The sequence below is a fragment of the Semicossyphus pulcher genome, unplaced genomic scaffold, assembly GCF_022749685.1.
Source record: "Semicossyphus pulcher isolate SPU_LCO1_2020_fin unplaced genomic scaffold, fSemPul1.0.p SCAF_19, whole genome shotgun sequence".
NCBI classification, from domain to species: domain Eukaryota; kingdom Metazoa; phylum Chordata; class Actinopteri; order Labriformes; family Labridae; genus Semicossyphus; species Semicossyphus pulcher.
Window position 1 is genome coordinate 8,081,111 of NW_027211692.1, and position 20,888 is coordinate 8,101,998.

Genomic DNA, 20,888 nt, shown 5'->3' on the forward strand with positions numbered 1-20,888 from the left:
ATCTGTAGTCATCGATCTTTTCTTTGTTTGTTCAGCCATAGTAGATTACTGTTTACTCGCAACACTTGCAGAGACTGGAAAAGCAGCCGCTTAGCTCCGCCTACCCTCTCTGGCAGACCAACCACTGCTGGCTGATGGAAAACGCGTCACTAACTGGGGGCCGCTTGTGATTTCTTTCCACTAAAGTCGCCACAGACACCCAGTCTGTAATACTGCAAATGCAAAGTTGGCCATAGGCTCAATCACCATTGTGTTACCTCATTCGGCGATAGATAGTGACTTAAATGCAATTGAATCATAATATAATTTAAAAATTCAATTCTGTCTTTGAGATGATTTTAAACATACTGCAAAGCATAAAAAGAAAGTTGTGTCCATTACAGACCACACAGGTACGTGTAACAGCAGTTAGAAACCACAGAGCTTAAGGAAAGCTTAGCTAAACGTCTCTCGCTTTCACATGACTCACAATTCCCACCATTAGCCTGACTGCAGAGGATTCAGAACGCGCATCGCCTGCATTTTCTACGTGACAGCCACAGATTATCAGCAGCTAAGTCAGTCTGTTGTCTGTGTGTTTCAAGGTTGAAGGGGGGAGTTATCCAATAACCCTGGCAGGCAGCGGTAAACCTGAGCCCAGCGGTGGGGTCGGTGCAGGTAGTGCTCACAGGCAGCAGCTGCACAGCCCAAGGCCACACGTTAAGGCAGCCCACACATAAATGAGACTCAGAAAGAAAGGCTAATAGCTCTCTTTATACTGTAGCTATTGTGGGCAGTCGTTGGGTATGTCATGAACCCTGTCACTTCGACTAAAGTAAGGTAAAGAACACTCTGGGTTACGCTGTGGATACTCCAAGACGGTTGAAATGCGGCCTTAAAAAACATGCTTGGATTTCTCAAAACGTATGGAGAGTACACCCTATTAACAGGATTGCTCAATGCTAAACTCCTCCATATTGAAAAGCTCCTCTCTAAAAGACAACAAGCACTTCAAGCATGTGAAAATGTCAGCATGTCCTTGATAAAGCAGGATAACAGCGAGACTTTCTCTCTCTCCCAGCACAGTCAGAAGGGAGTTGCTAAAAGGGGGAGTTGTTGGACCTCAGAATGTACTTTGGTGAAAACACTCTTCACACACGCCTGCAGAATCAGCGTGACAGAAGTATGAAAGACAAATAAAAGACGTCTTCATGCAGCACTCTCAGCGGGGGCACACATCACATCTTAAAAGTACTCGGCTGGAGAGTACTTTCGCTAAGACTTCACCTAGAGCGTTCTACAAAGACGTCTGTCTGTGAGTGACGGGCGGGATCTGAGGGGAGGCTGGCAGAATTTGGGATGAAGAAGAAGACGGAGGGGACTGGCTTTTAACAGAAATAAATACACGGTTTATAAATACTGCATTGCATTGTCTCCCCAAATTCTGCAAGTCAGAAAACTTCTGCACATCAGAAATCAGAGTGTATATTCCCTTAAAGGTGTTCTGTTGCACTCGTGTACTGACCCTTGCGTATGCCTGCATAGCTGCTGGAGAGGCCGTTCCTCTTCTTTCTGTGTTTGTACAACCAGACGCTGAAGACCATGAGGATGATCCAGCAGGCAGCTCCTATTCCTGCTATGAAGGCCGGCTGCTTGACCACATCTGAGATCTGCTGGGACAGAGGGTTCTCCTGGATCACCGTCTCCGTCATCCGCCCGGAAGCATCTGAAGGTTGGGAACAGAGGGAGCAGGATTAGAACGGAAAGAGGAAAACATTTGTAAAGCACATAGGTGTTAAGAATGTCTTAACAGGGGAAAGATGAGTACAAGAAATATGATCTAAAACCTAGACCCCAAACCAAGAGGAAACGCCTGAAATAAGGACGATGTATTTAATAAGTAAATGATGTCAGTAGGTACATAAACTCGAGCATCGCCTGATGCACAAAAAGATTCTCCATCTCAGCGGGAGGTATGAGGCTATGATGTGAAAACGGAGTCGTTTCTCTCTATTATTCAAAAGGCTTTCATCGCAAATCCCCGTCAACAATGGCAGGTGAGCAGACGAAAGCAACCAAAGGCATTCAAACGCAGCCTGTGCGCACCGCATGCGCCTGATGGAACCGGATAGGAAAACACAGAGAGGCCTCATTTACACAGAGCAAAGGTGGTTTCATAATCATATAAATAAATCCAATGAGATCATCCTCAAACACAGACACCACAGTAATTAGCAAACTGAGGCACATCTGTGGGAAGCCGAGGTGTGAACGCCTTGAAGCTGTTTCTGCTGTGAAACGCAGTGTAAAGGCTCCGTCTGCTCACAACAAGCCGCTCTCGTCTGCTTCTCTCATCTGTCTATTCTCTCTGTGCTTCTCCCTCATGCGTGAGACATGAAAGGCTTCTCTGCGTCGCCGCCCCCCCCCGCCATTCTGAAATTTCTTCATGTTCGTGTTACTTTGTCTTCAGCTCATTTTCTCGACTCTTTTATGCTGCAGCCACTCATCTCTACCAACTTTCTGAGCCAGAGGCAAAAACACTTCCCCCACTGAAACCAGCCTCCCCGCCTTCACCCCTCCACATCCTTCTGTCTGGCTTTGTCTCAGTCGCTCGGCTCACTTCTCCGTCCTCTCAATTTGTGGCTCAGTCTGGCAGAGTGTACGGAGCATGCCAATGTGACTAAGCAGCCCACAAGGGACTGTACAGGTATCCAGGCTGGGATGACGCATGCAAGCTGCAAGTGTGACAAATGCATTTGGGTGAAGCGCTGGTCCCTAAGGCGCATTGTTCCACTCCAGTGTCGGAACATGGCAACAATCACCACAGGAACTCTTCAAGGGAGAGAAATTGTATCAGTCACAGCTGATGCTTCTTCATGCCCATCCCGGCCCACTCAATCACACATTTAAAACCAACATGGACTCCGACATTCACGTGTTTTACATCCCTCTCCAGAGCGGGACAGCTCACAGCTTTAGGGAATAAAACCTGACAGAACATCTCAACACATCTGTCCGTCTAGACTAAAAGGACAAAAAACAGGGAGTGCATTAGAAAAACTCGCCCCAATGCAGTTTGCAGTGTGTTTCTTAGCATTATAACATGTCATGTGTGCGCTCAGAGTGCAGGATTCATTATTGCCTTTGTTGTTGGAAGCAGAGCAGAGCTCGGAAACACTGCATCCTTGACTGGAGAGAAGCAGGGTGGGGCAGCAGCTCAGCAGCTCTGCCACACACACAGGAATTTAATGTGCTTGTGTTGTAGCATAAATCCTTCTCAGAGCTCCCTGTCACTCAAACTCCTCACACTCTGTCAAATTTGCTGATGTTTGTATAACAGTAATCACTTTAATTATAGTTTTTAAGCGTAGCTGTTGATAATGAAAAGAAAAAACAGGTAGAGGCTTGAACGTGTCCGACGCTACGACGAGAGGAATTACATAACTGTTTGATTACTTGGCAGAAAGCTCTTAATTTGAAATGACTGGATCACTGCCATAATTATTAGTCAGATGATTGGTTTTCATTCTGCGTGCAAGCATTTTGCCAGAGGACACAGTGAAACAAAAAACTGATATGCACTAGAGGAGAAACTAAATAATTACACGACCTCCTGTGGGAGAAAACTTTTCTACTCACCGAGCTGGAAGAAGGTGATATCACTCTTGACCCCGGGCCCCGCCCCGGTGCTGGCTGCTACCTCCACGCTGTAGCGGATCCCCGCAGCCAGACTGGGAATCAGCACGGATAACGTTGAGCCGTCAACCGTGCGGTTGATGTGGTACCTGCTCTCGTTCCCCAAACACCAAATCTGCCATAACAGAGACGAGGAGAGAGCGGAGATTGAGTCGATGTTTTGAAGGTTTTCGTGACAACATTCAGTTTGGTAGCTGCCGCCAATCTGAGTCCTTATAATTGGTCGGCGCTGCTCTTTCAGCGTTTCAGCACACTGAGGGTATCGTGTTTCAACTCTGAGGTAGGAAAACATTTTACAGCGCGGCTTTATGTTTTACAGGCTGCGCTCAACACAGGGTCAGTATTAGCCGAGGTAGCCATAACACGGCTCAGTGTGGCCTTAAGCCCATGAAAAACAAATGGGGACCAGTAACCACCTCCATAACCCAATTTGAGCAGAAGCTAAGTGCCATCACTCCCAGGAAGCAGAGCCAGGGTCACAAAGGGACGTATACATTCACCTCAGCGTGAGGCCTGCAGACCTCCACATCCTGCAGCCCTGACACTCTTGCTTTCTTTACCCCCCGCCTCCTCCTGACAGCTAACCAGGTTAACGTACACACTTCCTGGAGTGTGCACTACACATGTGTGCATGTGCGTGTGTTTGATGAAACTACAAAGCTCTGAAATTTTCTGTGTATCTTAAAAAAATTGGAAGCGCCGTTAGGGAGCGGGGCTCGGTAATGAGCGGGGAGCGCTCTCGAGCTGAACTTAAAAAGCATGAAATTACTACGAAGCCCATCACCTGAAAACATTTACCTGCAAAATTAACAGTAGCTTAACTTTTTCCACCCGCTCTGCCTCGCCTCCCCGCCCAACACTATAACCTACATTCCCTGTCACACAAAGAGGCTTTCCAATTAAAAGACAGGACTTTCGCAGCATAATGCATGAGAGGACGGAGGTGTCCAGAGTGAGGCCATTACAAACAGAGCATACATTATGAAGCGAGGAGGAGGGAGAGGTGCTATAGGTTGAAGGATGCATTAGCACAGGCTCAGACTGAAGAAATGACTGGAATGATAATGGAGGTCTGCGTCTTCATTGGTTTGTCCTTGGTCATTATTACTATAGCTTGTTGTCCTCGCCTCTATTACCTGCCTCTACATGGATGTCTCTACTAAAGCATATAAAAAAAAAACAGCGTAGTAAAGATTTATGTGGCTTTAAAAACTTAATTAATGTTTTTTATACAAGCACAAACAAATAGTTCTCTCTCTGTCATGGATGGTCAAACATTTAATCTCAAATAAACAAGCGATTATCTGTAATCGCCCGTTACGGTGTAACTACTATAAGAGAAAAAAATCAATAGATACCTCAGAAATTACCCCTCACGACTGTTCACATTTAGCAGCACACAATGTATGAGCCTCTCCTCTCCACCAGATGGCACTGTTTCACAACAGTTTCCACCGGCTCCCCCTGCTTTGACTCCTCTCCTCCCTGTGTCTGGGTCTCTGTCATTACACTGAGGAGGAGCCCCGAGGAGCGTACAAAGGTGCCTCATCCAGGAATTCATTACCTTTCCATGTCTGTGCATTGTCTCCTTCCCTGTTATCTGCATCCCTGTTTGTGTCTCTACAATACAAATCCCACTCGCTCAGACCTGAGGTAAAGGCTGGATGTTTTTTTTTGTTTTGTTTGTGTGTTACCTTGTACTCCTGGACCACCCCATTCTGCTCCTCTTCTGGAGGGGGTTGCCAGGAGACCAGGATGGCGGTCCCATTGTCCCCGCTCTCTGTCACTGTAACCTCACGAGGAGGGGCGCTGGGGGCTGGGGCAGACAAAAGATAAAAAACACACCTTTATATGTGATATTTTTTTCACAACTGCATGCAGTCTCTGGCTGTCTCCTCTCATCCCATTTAGCTGTCAGGATTGGTCCTTTATCTCTGCGTGAGGCTGAAGCTGAGGTGAGAACAAAGGACCAATCATCAAAATTACGATGCTTTTATCTGAAAACCGTGTTTGTTTATTACAAGCGCTTTTGTGCTTCAATAAAAGCAAATAACTGTTTACTCAACACAGTCAGGGAGTTAGGATGATGGGGTGTACGGTGGCCTCTGAACGCCAACCTGTGGTCCAGCAGTAATTAAACTAAAATAATTATGAGCGCGACATAAAAGACTTTATCACAGTGTGAGTGAACGTTAGAAAAATAGGCTTTTTTCTGCTTATGGGGGAACAAACATGATGTTTAAAGCTCAGGAAACAATTACCATCAAAATTTAAAACGAAGAAGAACCCGGCAGGAAAATATCAAAACACTCCCACACACGCACGCACACACACACTCTCTGCAGTAAACACTCCACACGCACATTTCTCTTCACTGTTCGCTACAAATTAAAATTTGCAGTTGGGTTTCAACCAAACCTCATGAGACTGCCACAACCACACCCTATGAGAAGTCGGTGTAACACTTGCACTGGAGTGTTGTACGCGGGGTTCCATCGGGCCTTTTAAAGAGCTGAACATCCACCCTTGCATGCTCGAATACACCGCGTTTGAACAGAACATAATCCTGCCCTCTCTGCCTGCTGTGAACAGCTGTTGTATGCTCTCACACATGCAAGCTGTGCATATAAAACTGTGTAAACATGAAAACATGCATGCACACATGCAGGCACTAAAGCAAATTCGCATACAGTCACACACAGACACACATAGACACACATCCCCCCACCTTCCTCCAGCGTCTTGCCAATTTTGACATCGCTGTCTGTTCCCTGGAATTCGTTGAAGAAGGGGCGGACTTTGAATTCATATGTGACTCCCTTGCGGAGCTGTGGCACGACAGCGCTGTCCTCCCCAGGGGTTCGCACCTCGAACACGGCCCACTCGCTCCTCTGAAGCCCCTCTGGTGAAGGCCTATACATCACCTTGTAGCCCTGGATGTACTGTGACTGCTGCTCCGCCTAAGAGAAGGGAACCAAACAAAGATGGTGTCAGCTTGACTGGATTAGCTGCTTTATAGTTCAAAGAGCTAAATAATACAATAATGTGTTAGACTGTAACATCACTTGACGGCCGTGGATTTCGTGCAACTGGTCCACCAGGCGCTGGATTGAACGGGGCGCTAAATCATCCCATCACCTCTCTCTTTAACCATCCACATCTACATCTCTGTCTTTCTATGCGCCATTGGGAGCAGCAGCGATTTGTGCAAACCGCAGTATGAGGTCATTGGCCAGAGGTTCCTCTAAGTCTGGAGCTGGTTAAATAGGGCCCAGACTCCCAGAGCAGCCCGTCTCATCCTGCCCTGCTCTCCAGCGTACTGACTGGGTAGAGAGGGGGAACGGATATGATACAGGGTACCAGTAGTCGAGCGTACAACAAGTTACATGGCAGCAGAAGCAGCTACATAAAGATGGGTTTGTTAAAGCTGCATTGTGATCCAGCTTGGTTGCAGAAAAGAATAACTGCTAACCAGTATGCTAATATCCCGAGTACGAGTCCCGGTGGAAGGCAGGCAGCGCAGGCTTGTAAAGATTTTAGTGATTTCTTTATCCCTCCTCTGTAAAACACGCTGCCGGCTCAGGTGGTCTTCATTAGCCTGGAAACTGTGCAACCACTTACCACAACACAAAGGAAAATGTAAAGCCAAGTAACTCCACATTGGGAATGGATTGAACCCCGCAGTATAAGGAAACTATAATGTCAGTCCACTTCATGTCGTGTGGTGTTTTTTTACCGGCACATTCCAAGCAGACAGAGTAACTGGGCAGTAATGTTTTAAATCAGTCTTGACATGTCAGTATCCTTTTCACGTCTCCTCAGACCCATTCATCACTCACTCCGGCGCTTCATAATACCTGGGAATGTAGGGGTGGCCGTGTCAGAAGGCAAAACAGGGACTTTTCTGAGCCATCCATGATAATTTGTCGTATCGTCTTATAACCTAAAAAACTAGGTGAATATTTGTACTTCATGTTCAGTTTGTACTAAAGAAGAAACACTGACAAAAGCTCCCAGTTCTCCCTCTTCGTCTTCCTCTCCCACCTATCCGCGCTCACATCTGTAAGCCATTTCCACTTAAGAGCATGAGCTGGCCGCCTCTTCCTTCTCACTTGTATTATTTTAACAGCCGTCAAGTGTTTTCAATCTGAGAGGGCACAGGCTGGCACGCCACACACTGCTGTATGGTACTACTTGGCCAGAAGAATGCTGGGATGTGTAGTCTTGACTTTCAAGCGGATGAGTGGTCCGCCGGGGCAGAGCTGCAAGATTTTTGGTCTCCCGCCAGTTGACCGGTCCAGGCTCATGCCAGATGGACACTAAGAACACTTGGACTGTTTTCCAGGCTGCTCGCTGCTGTGTCCTTCCTCTGTGGGGCGCTAGGACGTTAGCGCATTAGCTCGGTTGAGTGGCCTGACAAATTGACCGTGGGCGTATCACTAAGCTAACCTTGGAGCTCTGGTGACCAGTGATACTAATGATCCATATGGCATCTGTACCTGGGCGCAGCTGTCTTAAGAAAACAAACTGATGAAGGAGCATTCACAGAGACAATGACACTCACTGTCCACTGCACCCGCACAGACGACGAGGAGAGGATGGTGGGGTTGTGCAGGTGGATGACCACTTCTCCTAACTCCCTTTGGATCTGACGATGGTCCACGCCCTGACTGGTGGGAGGAATATCTGCATGCAGAAGCACAGACATCAGCAATCAATGATCTTGTCTTAAACCACAGAAGAATCAAAGCTCAGCTGCAACTGTATGCTCAGCGAAAAGGCCGTCCTCACCTTGTGTTTTCACAGCATCAGTGATAGGACTGGGATCGCTCAGCCCGTAGGCGTTGGCCGCCCGTACTAAGAAGAGGTAGACTGCGCTGGGCTTCAAGCCCTTCAGTACAAATGACTCCGTTTTCACATGCTCTGCCAAGGTCTGCCAGCTGCTCCCTGATGCATGACTGAGGACACACAGCAAAGAGCATTAAGCTTTAAAAGGTTGAATTAAGGCCACGGAATCAGGTTTTATATATTGATCACTGGGCTGGTGAGTTTTACCTGAAGGCCTCTATGATGTAGGAGGTGGGTGTGGCTCCAGCATTAAGGTTAGGTTTCCAGGAGAGGGTGACGGAGGTGCGGGTGACGTCAGTGACATCAGGTTTGGACGGAGCGCTTGGGATCAGGTTTGGGTCGGTGGGTCTGTTTGGCTGGACTTGGACTCCAAACTCTAAATGTAGGACAGGCAGATGGAAAGAAGGCTTTTTTGTGTTATTTCCAAAAGAAGAAAGTTATGCAAAACATCTTCAAATGTTCAAAATCAAGTTTTTCTTTCAAAAAGCAGAGACATAAAACTTCTAGCGATGGCGCGATGCGGTACACTTACCGTGCACCTCTAAGTAGGCTTTCCATGAGGCCTCTCCGCTGGGCGTGGAGGCGATGCAGGTGTAGGTGCCAGTGTCACCAAGCTAAAGCAGGAGAGGGCAAAGATATTTGGTTAAATATACATGATTTAAATGTGTCCAACGGTTTACCGAACTGGTAGCAGTGTCTTCCCTATCACTCCCCCGCCATCGCTGCTCTGCTTATTGACATTCTAGTGGCATCTGTAGCAGGCAGCTGTCATTGCCTGATAATCTCAATATCATCGCTTTCATAGCACAAACTGGGGGAAAGCAGCTGGAAAGGCCAAGTGGCAGAGCACTCCTAGTCAAATGGAAAAGATTTTCACAGGATCAGGGACTAATTGGAGACCTTTTTCTCTCTCTACCCTCCCCCTGAGCACCAAACATGGCCGTGGCTGCTCTGTGCAACAGATGTGGTGACAATCTGTACTCCATATAATGCGGACGAAGCTTGATTATTCATATGCTTGTAGATACAGATTTGATGTGAAAATTGGAGTTCACTGTAATTCTCCAGAACAATCTGCATAGGTGAAATACAGCGTAATATTTTGTTAAGTATTTCTTTCAGGGCTGAGAGCAGGACGAGAGCTCATATATCTCTCTGTAAGCTTTATTATTTTAATAACGGATAATGAAATCTGCATCAGATCTGGATCCGCCTCAAAACACACACCCAGAGACAATCATGTGGAACATGTGCCAGATATTTTCATTCAGAGAGTGCAGCAGTTTATGAGAAAATAAAGTGGAATAAATAAGCACTTTCTCTCACAAATATTTGGCTTGACACCTTGATGTTGGAACCCGACCAAAAATAAGTCATTTGTTTTTTGGCTCACGGCTGAAATTTCCTCCAAATTTAATTGAAAACAGTTGACAAGTCTTTGAAATGTATTAGCCGGCTACTGAGCGAATAAACAAAACAAATATAACCCTGGTGGCAGATGCATATGCGGTATTTTCACACTGCACTGTGAGAGGGAGCAAGAATGTGGGTAAGCGTAATAATGCTTTAATGGTGATGCGTAGTAAGCTAAGGACTACTGTGCTGGTTTGTTAGAGATAAATCTTTTAATTAGCTGAGTGTGAACATGTCCTACCAGCGACCCTCCAGGTGTGTGTTTTTCTGTCTGGCAGGTGAGAAAATGTATAAAAACTCACAATAACACTCGCACGACCGCCTTAACAAAATAAATTACCTCACGGATCAAAAGCATCTTCATTAAAATGTTGTCAGGGAGGAATGACAAGTTCATTAATGTAAAGTGCCTGCAGAGTTTACACCATTACAGCAGGAGAGCGGTTCAGACGCATCCCCTCCCGCCTGCCTGATCGCACCACCGGCCTGATCGCACCGCAATCCTGTCACCACAAGACGCGGCGGCATCCATCAGCACACCGCAAACTGACGCGAACCCTGACCCCGTGACGCCTCCATCTGGAAGACACGTCAGCACTCCCTACGTGTCTCTCCACCACGCGTGTGTTCAGCATCACACTGCGTGCACACACACACGGGCTGACACACGAAATGACACACGGAACCCACTGTGCTTGCTGACTGACAGAAACTACAGACTGTTCGACTTCACAGACTCCATTTCCAACCCGCGACAACTGACTGACAGCCCACTGAGGGATGGCTGCTGGCAGGGAACATATGCTTTATTTACCAACCAGCGGGGGTTCTCCCGGCACATTACGGATGTGATACGGACAGCTTTGAAGTTTGTGTGAGTGAATTTAGACATTAAAGGCGGCCTTATAGAAAAACGTGATCAAACACATAATTATGTTTTTATATAAACACAGAAAATCACAGTAAATATAAACCTTTATTGTGAAATTACAAACTGAAAATGCCACAGAGCAGCACTTTACTTTATTTGATGTTCAAAGAGGATCAGAGTGTGTTTGTGCCTGTGTGCAGGCGTCTCACCTTTGCATAGCGGATCTGCAGTGCACCAGTGTCCAGCTGTTTGACTCTGGAGTCATGCGTGGACACCAGGACACCGTCCTTCCTCCACAGGATGGTGGGGGCGGGGTTTCCTGATGCTACACAGTTGAGGACCACTGTGCCGTCCACAGCTACTGTCTGATTGGTCGGGCCCTGTCGGATAACCGGTGGCGGGCGGTCTGACACGACTGTGGACGGAGGAGAATGAGTAATTATGTGAAGAAGAATGGGTGCTCATGTGCTGCAGCAGGGACAGAATGAAGATTCAGACAATTATATCCAGTTTGTGTAAGAAAACACAAAAGGCAGAACATGGTGGGATCCCGACAATGTAATGTAAGCATGTGAAAACTGCAAGTGGGAGAGGATTTGAATCCAATTTTTAAGAACTGGAAACAATTTTCTAATCATTCAGCAGCAGGAGTCGAACTCAGCCAAATAAAAGCAGCGTAATTAAAATGAAACAGCCTCTGATACTTCAGTCTTCTCGCTTCAGCTCTACCAGACGCCTGGCACTACCCGTATTCAAACGCTCGCAGCCAACAATCCCCTCCCTCAGCCCATCCCCCCCCAGACATAAAACACCAAACAAGGGAGAAAAAGCCTAAAACAACATCCAGTGAGAACAGACAATGTTATTAGCATGAGGAACGTTTTAACTCCTCCTCCTCCTCCCTGCCTGTGAACTTTGGGTGTTCAGGCAGTAAACAGAAAAACAACAAAGACAGAGAGAGAGAGCGTGGATTTGTCAGGAAGAGGAAAGAGGGGAAGAGGAGACAAAGAGAGACTTTAATTACATGCACCCAATAATTTTTTCATTTTTATTTTGTCACCGCTGTGGTGTGATCCATCTTTCTCCCGCTATAGGCTGTCTGCCTCCCTCTGATTATTATTATCATTCATGGCACTATTGATGACCATACTTGTCAGCCCAACTGATTTACCAGCAACTTCCATTCAGCGAGGAGAAATCACATTAATGGCTAACAAAGACTAAAGGCAACACTTAATGATGTATGTATGTGCGCATAGATCCTCAGAAGCACGCTGCGGTGTAATCTCTGGCTCGCTTTGTCTTTGCTTTTGTGCCGGAGATGGTGCAATTACTAAAACATTGTCAGCATGACCTGTAATTACCAGATCTGCCTGCAGAGAAGTGGTGGCCTCGGAGCAGCCTGCTCACTTTAATAACTGTTATTATTATCCAGAGAGCATGACAGAACCGGAGAGAGAGAAGCGGATAGACGGATGGGGCATACCATCGTAGGCCTAAAATGAAGAAGGACATTCGGTAAATGAAGGGATGAATCTAGGTGTGTCGGAGACGAAATAATAGCCGGCCAAATCTCTGCGGGAATGCTGGAAATGAAGCCAAGGTTGGTCCACCAGGCTGACGGGGATTGGCTAGCAGAGTAATTAGAGGACCCAATCCAGACCTCACCACACAGCCACAGTCTTCCAACGGTAGACAGCAACAAGCCAGCCATGGAATACCAACAGTGAGCCACGGTCTGGGTGCACAGGCACCAGAGAGTCTCTACCTCTGACAGGAACACATTGAACAGGCCAGACCAAACCTCCATGTGGATATTAATACGCTCTGCAGCACGACCACAGACTTTCAGATGAACAGAATTATCCCCACGAGCCAAAGATTATCTGAGATACCAACATTTATCCAATCAAGTGTTCTCTCAGTGTTCCTTTAATTCCATCGGAGGCCTTGCTGGCTGCAGACTCTTGGAGAAGGATTCTTACCGTCGGTGACCTCTAGCAGAGCCTTGGTGATGACGCTGCCAGCTATGTTGAGGGCCTGGCAGCTGTAGTAGCCCACGTCTGAGCGCTCAGCATCAGTGATGGTCAGATCTCCAGTCTGAGATACAGAGAATCGGCTGGAGGGCTGCGGAGGCTGGGAGGAGAAGAGCAGGTTCTGTGGGGAATGAAAACAGATCACACAAGTCAGACTTTTATAAACAGCTATTTGCGGGAACAATCATGAAGATTTTACTCCAAAGTGGCATTTGCATGCAAGCGTCTGAGTGAATATAAAAGCTGTCAAGCACACAATGCCTCCAAAATTGTTCTTTCCAAAGCTTTGCATGAGTCTGCTAGCCTGTTCTCCAAATGGATAAAGAGCAGTTGGATGTGGAAACCTTTATACTCGTTCATTTTGTTTACCTGACTGCCTTCCCGCTGCCAGAAAATGGCGGGTTGTGGGTTTCCAGTGGCTTCGCACTGGAAGGTGACGGTTCTGCCAACGCCAACCACCTGGTTCCTTGGTCTCACCACAAATGCCGGGGGCACTGGAGGACAGCCACAGGAACGGTTAGCCATTGAATAGACAAACATGCCATAGTGTATTATTTTAGTTATGATAATATTACATTTAGCTGTAGTCTGGGTTATTTTAATAAGCGACAAAAGAACTGTGACTGCAGCTGTGGTGCCTGTATTCACAGGATTCAGGCTCGCTTTCAGAACTTTGCACGGTGTGTGCACATCAGATTAAACTGGTCAAATTCAAAATGCAAGCATATTATAGATGTAATGAATAGAAAAAACAATGGTTACTAGCGTGCCCCCTCATTTGCATGGGCAAGGGCATGGGCCGTTAAAATTTACATGGAAATGGGGAATAAATTTGAGCCATCTGTCCACGCTGACACCCTCCAATAGCACAGGCCTCGACCAGGGTGCTGTATTCATGCATCTTAATGACAAATTCCATCTCAGGCTGAATGTGCTGTGGTAGCCCAATGTCACCCATGCAGCTCTAAAGTGGCACAGGGCCTCGCTGGTCTAATAGGTCATCAATGTGAGGAGACACACCCTGAATTTAGAGGTCAAGAAGAAGGCCACCTTTTCTTTGAAAGGAATCTGAATATGTCCTCAAATATCATAAATCTGCTAGCATTTTAACTCTTCTCATACAGCGGCCGTGTTAAACACGGGGGAAAGCAATCTGAAAGCTGTCATTTGAAATACAGACATAATTTGTCCATGAATAGGATGGGGTGTTTGGTAATGCATAAAAGGAGCAAATAATAGAATGAAATGATGCGGCTTTACCTTGGAGGGCCCAAGCTGAGCATATTTTTACCCATTAATGTCCTTTTGTCACTGTTGCCCGTGACAACAGAAACATGAGTGCTGATTGGAGGGTGGAGAAGTGATGGGAGGTGGATGGAGGGGGGTTGTGACAGCTTCCTGTCTCTGTCAGGGCGGTGAATAGGTGACGGGTGACATTTCAACTTACCAGACACGACTAAAAAGGAAACAAAAACACAACAACACAAAAACCCAAAGATGAATAAATAAATAATAAACAGCGTGACATAAAGAGGAGAGATAAGGAACATAACAATGTGATGTCCATGTGTACAAAAAAAAGTCATGTAGTTATTATCCTGCGAATGAGAGACATGTCATATTTCACCGTCGGCTCAAACCCAAGGGACCACATGATGCACACAGTGAAGAATAATTACCATGAGGGATCAGGAATGCATGAAAAATTCACACACACAGAAAATACTGAAGAGCATCTGATTCAACATTCCTGCTAAGTCTTAAGACACGTTCAAGGACAGGAAAAAAGACGGATTAAGTACAAACCAAATAACAAAAAAGGCACACAGAGAACCATGAAACACAACACAGATGTTAAATCCTCAGCAACATAACGCTTTGTTTGTTCTTCTCCTCTCTTCTTCCAGGTGTTGTGTGAAGGTGAACATCCCCGCACCCTTAATGAGGTTTAGAGCACCCGGAGGAGGCCACACAGCCCTGCAAATGTAAGCCCGCTTCATAAAACCACAAGGTGAATGTTAACTGTCACTCTTTGGCCATAAATCTCCCCCGGCCAATCACTCACCTTATCTAATCTGTCTGCTTCAACGGCTCCCACGGAAACATAAACGCTGTCAGTCAGAGTAATGACCCACCCCCCCCCTTCCCCCTGCTGGCCTTTAAAATGCAGATAAGACTCACATCAAACGCTCCCAGAAGAAGACGCTCACCGCTAGTGAGAGCTTCTAGATGCACACGATCATGAGACCATGCACACCCACGGATACACAACCCCCCTAAAAACATCTACACGCAAGCATTCATGTGTGTCTAAGCCTTTAATTAGGTAACCCTACCTCTCCCATGCTGCTGTGATCACACAGATGCGGACCTGGAGGGAGAGGTGAGCCTTAAATCTGACCGGGCTACTTTGTTGTGGGCTTTCCGCTAGCTTACAGAGCGGAGGGGAGTCGCTATCAATAAACTGATCAGAGCGGGGGAGGAAAACACGCTGAGCACTGTGGCCTCCAGCCCAATAGGAGGCAGGCTATGTACCAAAGAGCACAGCGGAGATATTGATGGGGATCTGTGTGGTACTGCTGTTCGACGGGCCTGACATCAACACAAGGACGGGACTGCATGCAGAGGATTTAGCATGATTAATAGCCGCTCCCACTGGGAGGTCCGCAGCATGCTTTGGAAGTTCTGCGCATGTGAGGTTTGTATACTCACTGACAGACACGTTTGTGTGGCAGAACGTGATACACACTCACACTGTGTATTTGAATCAGAGATACGGAGATAGAGCGAAGCAAATTGTCAGGTCTATATGTGGCGCCCAACCAGGTTTGCGTATTTATCATCGCACACAAGCTGCTGACAAGAAAGTTCCTCTCTTTCACTCTCTTCTTGGCACCGGTTCCACGTCTCCGTCCAGACCCTTTACATGGGTTATTAGCAACGCCGCTCTGGGGACTACCATTCCATTCAAGGCTTTTCCACACATAAATCACTGCTAACGGCTAGCTTAACCAGCTGAGAAAAAATAACACGTTGATTTTTTGACTCCTGTCCAAAACAGTCTGAAAGAATATATTTACATTCCTATATAGTGGAAGAGGAAGTCCACTGGTGAGGCTTAATTAACAAACTGTAGTATAAACACTATCTAACCACAGCAGAGCCGGATCAAAATGCCTCTGTGTGATTGTTAGATCCTTAAAAACACACACTTCAACATGTACGCACACTTTAACAGACGTAGTAGCCGTGCAGCCCATCTCACTCCGACATTCTCATGTGGCTTACATTAATGATTTTACGATGAAACTATAAATACAGCCGGTGACTCGGCCAATTATGGGTTTCTTCCATCAATCAATGGAGTATTTTACTTGACGTATTTATAAGTCCAGAGGAGGTGTAGCGGACCGTCAAACACGCGTGTAAGACAATAATTCACAGATTAAGTTCGTAACGAGAGCGGAGCGCATTGGAAGAAAAACAGCTCCGGGCAGCGCCTCCACAAAGTCCACATTGTTCGCTGACATTCAGACCAGTGGAGGTGTGAAATCTGCCTCTGTCCACACAGGGTCGGATTCTTCTCATGAACTGTCAAGCTCACAAATGGGATTTACTTTGAAGGACAATATCTTTTATACTGTGCGTCTTTAATTCTAATATCATTTGCACACACCATATTGAAATGATAAGCCTATTCCATAATGACTTTGATATTTAGTTGTTTCTGTCTTAATCCACCTTTAATTCAATTGCTTTTATCGTCCGTAACGATCACAGCAGAAAAAAATGACTTCAAAGAATATTTACATTAAACTAACTCGTCCTTACATATCGAATTACCCGTATCGTGGTGCAGCTCTCTCTGCCAGTCGCTCACTACTGCTGGGTTTGTATCATCCAGCTGCTCAGCTATTCTTATGCAGCGGTTCAGCAATCCTGCCATACTTTAACTCTTGATGTAGGGCGACAGCACTGCCCACAAAACCCACACACTAACCTCCTGCCCCCCACATTACTGTTGTCTTCGCTGCTACGTAGAGCGACATCTTGCTACCTACACATCGTTTCTCTTCTTTGGCTTCGTTCAGACCTACAATTACCCGGCTTTTTCTTTCCTTTGCTATGCCCGCGTCTGTAATTAGAAGCATGTCATTTCCGGGCGTGGGACTGCGGCCTGCTTGTCTCTAATTAGCTGGACTACTCAGTGCCCACAAGCCCTCCTGGCCTCCTCATGTCCGGGCCTGGATGAAGCTCGGGGAGCTGAAGAGTAGATGGTTCGAGGAACTTTAAAAAGGCAAAGGCATAAATCCAATCTGCCCAGCTTATATTCCTTCAATTTCTGGTTCTACTTTCTAAGACAGCATCAACATTTGTCCCCTCCATCTATCTGTTTAAGCGCTTTTACTTTAGTTTTCATGCCTGTCTAACTTTTGCAACACGGGAGGGTTGACGGCATAATGTATGAATAAAGGGTCAGTGTCTTCTTCCACAGGGAATTGGCCTGAGGTTAAGACATTTCACTTCCACTGAGGACAAGGACGGTTTTAGCATTTCAAATATGGTTCCAATCTGGGCGAACAGCTTATTGAACCAGTGCATCAATGCTGTTCCCTTTCATTAACCGAGCCTTCGTCAGGGAGCGGGAAGGAGCGGAAAAAGGCAATAAGAGAAGCAGATATATTGATGCGTGTATTGGCAGGTGGGCCTAATCTTGCTCTTCAAACCAATCTAAAGATTGCGTCTTTCAGAGAAAATCAAGAAATAATTGCAAAGGGCAGCCAAGTGAAGATGAAGTATCTGTGTTTGCGGGTGGGGGTTGGCAGGGGAATGGGATTGCCTTGTCTCTTTATATCTCCGCTGCGCTGACTGCTGCGAGTGACATTAATATGACTGACCTCACCGCAAAAACCGCTCTCCCCCCTCGATCCTCTTCACCACAATCGCCCCCAGCCTCAATTCCCACCCCGTTCTGCATCAGTGGTGAGCCGCCACCAAAACCAGCACACTCACTGTCCTACCATCCAATCCCTATCTTCCATCCTCCCCCTTCTTCCTCACCCGACTCCCAACATTCCCATTAGTTTGGCGTTAAATGGCCCCTGTGTTCCTCTGATTCTCAGGAGGGTTTGGGGGGTGATCCCAGCCCCCCAGTTTCTCTCAATGGTTCCTTTCTGAATGTTCACACTCTGTGACCGGCTGCTTTATATTCCAACTGTGTTAATAAGACGTCCTAAGGAGAGGGCCACAGGAGACACGCGGATATTCCATAGGTTCCCAAATAGTACTGTATGTCCTAAAACATGTTGGAAGAAGACAGGCCCTTGGAGAAATGCCACTTGTATAGGGCAGATGAAATCGATGGCTGTTGAGCTCCCATGTGCACAACTCTACAGCTGTTATGGATTTGTGAGTTTCTTTTTATTAGAAATCAATCAGCTAATTGAGAGAGAATAGTTGAAAGTGATGAGCGTGTAGTAGTAAAGCTGGAGGCTATTATTGTGGCTGTGCCAAATTGCGTTTGTATTAAGCTGCACAATAACCCCAAATGAAAATGAATTTAGAACAGCCGTCCAAGGGGCAGTAAAGTACACCGAGCAGTGTCAAGCTGAATCTTACCGTGGACGGTGAGCGTGGCCGACGCCTCCGCCTTGCCCACCATGTTCTCCGCCACGCAGCTGTAGGAGCCCACATCCGCCGAGGTCAGACGACGGATCTTCAGGGTGTGGTCCTCACGGATCTCATATCTGGATTAAAACACGTATTCATGTATCAAATGCTGTCAACACACAAAACTCTGCAAAGGCAGACTCGCTCACTGAACATGCTGCAGACAAAAGCGAGGAGCGGATCCAACAAAGACAGCGGGAGGGTGAGGGAGGAAGGTATTATGTGATTGAAAGGAGACCAGTTGATGAGTCATACCTTCCTTTGGGTAGGTCACCGTCGTCTTTCCTCCAGCGCACGGTGGGAACTGGGTCGCCTCGGGCCTCGCACCTGAACTCCACACTTTGGTCGACTAACATCACCTGGCTGCCCGGGCGGCGCACGAAGCTGGGCCGCTCTGCACGGATAAACACAGCACACAAATTACGGTTAAGCCTTTGATTCTTTCAATAAATCTCGGCTTTGTTCTCTTCAACCGAGCAGGAAAAAGGACATCTTGAAAAGGTTTGGTTGAAATACTTAGGTCAAGGGAGGTGTCCGAGAATAAAATAATGAAATAAAGCAAAGTAGTCTTATTGAGTTTGTCCACAAAGAGATGACGTGAGGAGGTTACAGCTAATTTATGGTTATTACATTAAACAAGACAAAAATACAGTCTAGACTAGACGGTACTCATACTTCACAAGTACAACTAAGAGCAGGAAACAGTCACTACTTTGTGGTGCAGTATGTGGCTTTAATTTCGCATGACGAAACACTAAATGAATTAAAGGCAGGACACTGAATGAGACACAGACACAGAAAACTCTTTACTGGCACTCTGACTCTTTCTGGTGACTTAAAAATATGTACTTTTATATTCTCTAAGGCTAAAATATCATCACTTTCAGGGGGTCGGATCACATTCCATCAGGTCTGAAAAGCGTAAGGGTGGTTTATATTTAACCGGGTTAAATTATTCACTCAGATGGAGGAACAAAAACGCGAGGAGAGACCTCGTTAAAACAGTTCTATTCCAGTAAAATTATTTACAAAACCAGCTTTGTTGTTGCTCCTTCTTCAGATTATAAGAACTCTCTGAGGAGGAGAGGTGGAGGGAGGCGATAAAATCAGGAGTCTGGATCTGCTCTGTGCCTTGGACACAGCAGTGTCAGGGTCAGAGGTCACTCGTGGTGAAATAGGGTGCAGCTGGTCAGAGGAGAGAAGCTGCTGGGGGCCGGCGTGGGATTCATACTTAAGTGTGAGATTGGAGGTCATCTCACACTCTATCTGATAAAGGTCAGTGACACCATTTAGCTCCCTGGGAGATAGACAATCAAAGCTTATCATCTGGATTCTGTTTCCCACTGGGGGAAAGAAATGTGTGTGTGTGTGTGGACAGAGAGTAGAGTGGACAGACAACAGCGAAAAGAAAGGATCATTTACCAAGCACTGTAAGTTCAGCTATTTCACTTTCACGTTCCCCGACCATGTTTGTGCCGACACACACGTACTTCCCAGCGTCACTCTTCCGGGCGTTTGTGATCATCAGCTTCCCTCCACGGATCTGCAGGAACAGGAGAAGAAGAGGAGGTGAGAGACGAGAGAGAACAGCAGTGGTTGAAACACTTGGAGCCTGGTTTAACACAGAGAAACAGAAACATTACAAAACATTTCCTGATTGCATTGAAGCATTCCTGTGAGCAATTAGTTACCAAAAGGCCATTACAACAACATGATAACATGTTCCCAAAAACACTTAATGGCTTGTTTTTGTTCCTTCATTTTTCTCAGAGTATACAAAGATCGATCTAGCCGCTTTTTGCTGTTGCCACTCAGCTTCCACTTCAAGTCTAAATCACTATCACTCTGCCTCTTCCTCCTCCAGGGTAAGCTGAGCCAAAGAACACTTCCCCAGCCCAACACGACCGCAGCCTCCCCGAGGGAACACCGGAGGCTGAGCAGGACTGCGAGCGCTTTCACAGTCGCCTCAAACAGCTCCGTCTATTATAGTGGGGAATGTTTCAAAGAATAGCTTTCTTGGAATTCAGTCTGTGTGTGCATACAGATACAAGTGACAGCAAGTGAAGCGCATACACCCAGCGCTGAATGTGTGTTTGTCCAGGTGAATGTCATGTCTGTTATTTCCCAGGGCTTTGATTACAGGCCAGAGGAGGTGCTTTGTTCTCAGGCAGTCAGAAAGGCAGCCCCGGCCCCAGCTCAGGCCCCTCGGCCCTTCTCTAAGCTCGCTAGCATGCCAGTCAGCGCCGAGACAGACAATAGCATGGCGCACCAATGATCTGTGCGCTTTGATGGAGCTTAAGGTTTTAAATACGCACATCAGCCTGCAAGACCAGGACCACCACCTGCAAGCATGTAATCGATACCCTCATTAGGGA

The 20,888-nt window shown here is 46.6% G+C and overlaps 1 protein-coding gene across 2 annotated transcripts in view; it reads right to left on the reverse strand.

The window, feature by feature from the left end:
* The window catches only part of robo1 (roundabout, axon guidance receptor, homolog 1 (Drosophila)), a 215,602-nt gene that overhangs the window by 17,742 nt on the left and 176,972 nt on the right, over positions 1 to 20,888 (reverse strand). Inside the window, exons 5-18 of one of the 2 annotated variants that reach the window (XM_069667969.1) lie at positions 19,936 to 20,056; positions 18,769 to 18,907; positions 18,463 to 18,590; positions 13,213 to 13,337; positions 12,793 to 12,964; positions 11,017 to 11,222; positions 9,056 to 9,137; positions 8,731 to 8,899; positions 8,467 to 8,633; positions 8,240 to 8,361; positions 6,404 to 6,635; positions 5,370 to 5,491; positions 3,619 to 3,790; positions 1,505 to 1,705 (exon numbers count right to left, since the gene is read on the reverse strand). In XM_069667969.1, coding sequence (XP_069524070.1) covers positions 1,505 to 1,705; positions 3,619 to 3,790; positions 5,370 to 5,491; positions 6,404 to 6,635; positions 8,240 to 8,361; positions 8,467 to 8,633; positions 8,731 to 8,899; positions 9,056 to 9,137; positions 11,017 to 11,222; positions 12,793 to 12,964; positions 13,213 to 13,337; positions 18,463 to 18,590; positions 18,769 to 18,907; positions 19,936 to 20,056 — 2,158 coding nt within the window. Of the gene's footprint in view, positions 1 to 1,504; positions 1,706 to 3,618; positions 3,791 to 5,369; positions 5,492 to 6,403; positions 6,636 to 8,239; positions 8,362 to 8,466; positions 8,634 to 8,730; positions 8,900 to 9,055; positions 9,138 to 11,016; positions 11,223 to 12,792; positions 12,965 to 13,212; positions 13,689 to 18,462; positions 18,591 to 18,768; positions 18,908 to 19,935; positions 20,057 to 20,888 lie in introns of those variants that run through there. The other variant, XM_069667968.1, reaches the window with a different exon arrangement.